Genomic DNA, 4,566 nt, shown 5'->3' on the forward strand with positions numbered 1-4,566 from the left:
AGAGGGAGGGATAGAGGGAGGGATAGAGGGAGTGAGAGAGGTAGGGATAGAGGAAGGGAGGGAGGGAGAGAGGGAGGGAGAGAGGGAGGGAGGGAGGAAGGGAGGGAGGGAGGGAGGGAGGGAGAGAGGGAGGGAGGGATAGAGAGAGTGAGAGAGGCTCCTAGAGGGGAAGGAGGTATCCAGAGAGAGGGAGTGAGGGAGGGAGAGAGAGAGGGAGGGATAGAGGCTCCTAGAGGGGAAGGAGGTATCCAGAGAGAGGGAGTGAGAGAGGGAGAGAGGGATAGAGAGAGTGAGGGAGAGAGGGAGTGAGAGAGGCTCCTAGAGGGGCAGGAGGTATCCAGAGAGAGGGAGTGAGGGAGGGAGAGAGAGAGGGAGGGATAGAGGGAGAGAGGGAGGGAGGGATAGAGAGAGGCTTCTAGAGGGGCAGGAGGTATCCAGAGAGATGGAGTGAGGGAGAGAGGGAGAGAGGGATAGAGAGAGGCTCCTAGAGGGGCAGGAGGTATCCAGAGAGATGGAGTGAGGGAGAGAGGGAGAGAGGGATAGAGAGAGGCTCCTAGAGGGGGAGGAGGTATCCAGATCTCTGCTTGCTGTCCTGCGCTCCTCCCGTGGCTCCGGGCGCGTCTCTGAGTCTGAGGGGGCGGTGGCAGTCGGGGTCGCTGAGGGGGGGGTAGTGCTGCCGGTAGCACAGGTACGAGAAGAGCATGCCCAGTAGAGATCCCACCAGCACGTCTAAAGGTCACAGGTCACAGACAGACAGACAGACAGACAGACAGCAAAGAGGAGGGGGGGATTACTCATACAGGTCCATTCATGTTGCCATGATAATAACATTCATATAAACATCAGGTGAAGATCTATTTCAGTGGTTCTTAACCTTTTTGGAGGTACTGAACCCTGCAAGTGCATTCGCCGAACCCTTTGTAATTTGAAAAATAAAATAGGATTTCTTCAAAGCCTAGGTATGTATAAAAACGGCCCAACATTGCTAGTGTGAACCGGGCTATACTGTGTGTGTCTTGACACCCTGCCGAACCCCTGAAAGTGACTCAACGAACCCCTGGGGTTCGATCGAACCCAGGTTAAGAACCACTGATCTATTTGATGGAACTCAAGAGGAGAGCGGTTCTACGCGGTTCTACTCGGTTCTACAGTGTGTGTGCACCGTAAGGGCTAAACAGATGTGTGTATCACCATGGCAGACAAACAGCGCTAGTAAGCCCTGTGGATAGATAGAGTACACACTTCTGCTGACATTCTATTGTACTTACACACTCAGCCATCTCAATGCTTCACTGTGTACCTGTGGGCAGTATTCATTCAAGTGTGGACACAATAGTTTGCCATCACTGGGAGCTTTATACGTGTCATGCTTGTTACAGCTACTGGGTACCACACACTGTATGACTCCCCTTAGAAGAGAGAAGGAAAGACTACAGTGATGCAATGGTAACTGCTGTAAGAAATGACAGCATAACCTGTGAGTGAACATGAGATTCATGATCAAGCAGCTGCTGTCCAAAATGGTGATCTTATCATAATGACACCAATCTTATCATGGTCACAAAGGAAAGGAACACCTGGGGTCAGGAAGCAAACTAAGGTGTGAGTGACTGACATTAATCATAGCATGGGAATATAAGATCACCAAACTAAGGTGTGAGTGACTGACATTAATCATAGCATGGGAATATAAGATCACCAAACTAAGGTGTGAGTGACTGACATTAATCATAGCATGGGAATATAAGATCACCAAACTAAGGCGTGAGTGACTGACATTAATCATAGTATGGGAATATAAGATCACCAAACTAAGGTGTGAGTGACTGACATTAATCATAGTATGGGAATACAAGATCACCAAACTAAGGTGTGAGTGACTGACATTAATCATAGTATGGCAATATAAGATCACCAAACTAAGGTGTGAGTGACTGACATTAATCATAGTATGGGAATATAAGATCACCAAACTAAGGTGTGAGTGACTGACATTAATCATAGCATGGGAATGGAGGAGGCCGAGACTCATCTCAGACGGCAGGTTAGAGAGCCGAGAGCCTCAGTCTTAATCAGCGCCCCCTGCTGGCTCTACACTGCATGAGGCGCCCAACACGAGACCCAATGGAGCGCCAGAGAGCCGTGTCATGTCACAGTCGGCACCATCTTTGGTCACTTGTTTCATTCTCCTCTCTCTCCTCAATTCCTGTCAATCACTTTTTATCGTTTGCTTTTGCATAATAGCATTCCAATTATATGTCTGTCAAGGCTTAAAAGGCCAAGGGGATGTGGACAAAGGACAGCATTTAGGAGACACAAGAGCAGTTTCTCACTATGCCGCCCACCTAACACACACACACACACACACACACACACGCGCACACGCACGCAAACTCACACACACACACACACGCACGCATCCCCTCATGTCTTAATATTAATATTAATAATAATAATAATAATAATAATATTAATAATAACAATAATAATAATAAGGGTTTACCCCAGTGCTGCTTGTCTGTATTGGTTGTTTGTTCTGGTTTAGTTTGTATGACATGCAATTTTCCACCTGTAATTTACACAGCAAGAGTATGAACACAAATAAAATGTCTGTAGGTGTCCGTCTGTCTGCCTAACTGCGTGTCTGTCTGTCTGCCTAACTGCGTGTCTGTCTGTCTGTCTGCCTAACTGCCTGTCTGTCTGTCTGTCCATATTCTCCCATTTTCTCATATGCCCTCTTCATCAAACATACAAAAGTCATGAAACACACACACACACACACACACACACACACACACACACACACACACTCTCTCTACCTCCAAGCTTACCTTGCCAGTGGTGTTTGTAGTCGCAGGTCCTGGACACGGCGATGAGGACGGCAAAGAGTAGAGGCGTGAGGAAGACACAGAGCCTCCAGGAGCGCCCCCTACCTGCTGGGCTGAAGCAGTGCAGCTTCCCCCCGAGGTACAGAGCCGTGAAGCCCAGCCCTGCGAAGGCAACTGGAACCACACACACACAGGTGAGACATATTGAGCGTCAGGTGAGACAGATGAGAGATATTGATCGTCAGGTGTGACAGATGAAACATATTGACAACAGATGAAACATATTTAGCGTCAGATGAGACATATTGAGTGTTAGATGAGACATATTGAGTGTTAGATGAGACATATTGAGCGTCAGATGAAACATATTGAGCGTCAGATGAAACATATTGAGTGTCAGATGAGACATATTGAGTGTTAGATGAGACATATTGAGTGTTAGATGAGACATATTGAGTGTCAGATGAGACATATTGAGTGTTAGATGAGACATATTGAGCGTCAGATGAGACATATTGAGCGTCAGATGAGACAGATGAGAGATATTGATCGTCAGGTGAGACATATGAAACATATTGAGCGTCAGATGAAACATATTTAGCGTCAGATGAGACATATTGAGTGTCAGATGAGACATATTGAGTGTCAGATGAGACATATTGAGTGTCAGATGAGACATATTGAGCGTCAGATGAAACATATTGAGCGTCAGATGAAACATATTGAGCGTCAGATGAGACAGATGAGAGATATTGATCGTCAGGTGAGACATATGAAACATATTGATCGTCAGGTGAGACAGATGAGACATATTGAGTGTCAGATGAGACATATTGAGCGTCAGATGAGACATATTGAGCGTCAGATGAGACATATTGAGCGTCAGATGAGACATATTGAGCGTCAGATGAGACAGATGAGAGATATTGAGCGTCAGATGAGACATATTGAGTGTTAGATGAGACATATTGGAATGGAAATGGAATGGAATGGAAATGGAAATGGAATGGAAATGGAGCCCTAGTGACTAGTGACTGTTTTAACGGCAGAGATAGTGACACACACACACTCTGAATTTAGTCTCTGCATTTTACCCATCCAGGGTAGTGAAGCACACAGTGAGGCACACAGTGAAGCACACTAACCCGGAGCAGTGAGCTGCCTTCAGCGGCGCCCGGGGAGCAGTGATCGGGGTTAGGTGCCTTGCTCAAGGGCACCTCAGCCGTGGATGTGGGCATGGGAGAGCAGTGCTCTACCACTTCCCCCGCCCACATTTTTCCTACTTGTTCAGGGATCGAACCGGCCACCCTCCTGACTACGTGTTTTGTAGGGTTACGGGATCTGATGCAAGCTTGTGATCTCGCATGCTTAAAAAAACTTTTGACTGCATATTTCGTAGGCCTACGTTGTTATAAACCTGCAATCAAACGCTGCTCTGTTACGTCTATTAAAGCTGCAGTATATGGTTTATGTGTTAGAACCCTGTATTAAAGCTGCAATACATGGTTTATGTGTTAGACACCTGTATTAAAGCTGCAATACATGGTTTATGTGTTAGACACCTGTATTAAAGCTGCAATACATGGTTTATGTGTTAGACACCTGTATTAAAGCTGCAATACATGGTTTATGTGTTAGACACCTGTATTAAAGCTGCAATACATGGTTTATGTGTTAGACACCTGTATTAAAGCTGCAATACATGGTTTATGTGTTAGACACCTGTATTAAAGCTGCA

At 46.3% G+C, this 4,566-nt stretch overlaps 1 protein-coding gene across 1 annotated transcript in view; it reads right to left on the bottom strand.

The window, feature by feature from the left end:
- Positions 1-553: 553 nt before the first annotated feature.
- plpp5 (phospholipid phosphatase 5) overlaps positions 554-4,566 on the bottom strand; it is a gene marked incomplete at its 3' end in the record, with an annotated part of 13,997 nt that continues 9,984 nt past the window's right edge. Inside the window, exons 6-7 of the mRNA XM_080841920.1 lie at positions 2,832-3,002; positions 554-729 (exon numbers count right to left, since the gene is read on the bottom strand). Coding sequence (XP_080698046.1) covers positions 554-729; positions 2,832-3,002 — 347 coding nt within the window. The remainder of the gene's footprint in view (positions 730-2,831; positions 3,003-4,566) is intronic.

Source organism: Sprattus sprattus (assembly GCF_963457725.1).
Source record: "Sprattus sprattus genome assembly, chromosome: 7".
In the NCBI taxonomy this organism is placed as follows: domain Eukaryota; kingdom Metazoa; phylum Chordata; class Actinopteri; order Clupeiformes; family Clupeidae; genus Sprattus; species Sprattus sprattus.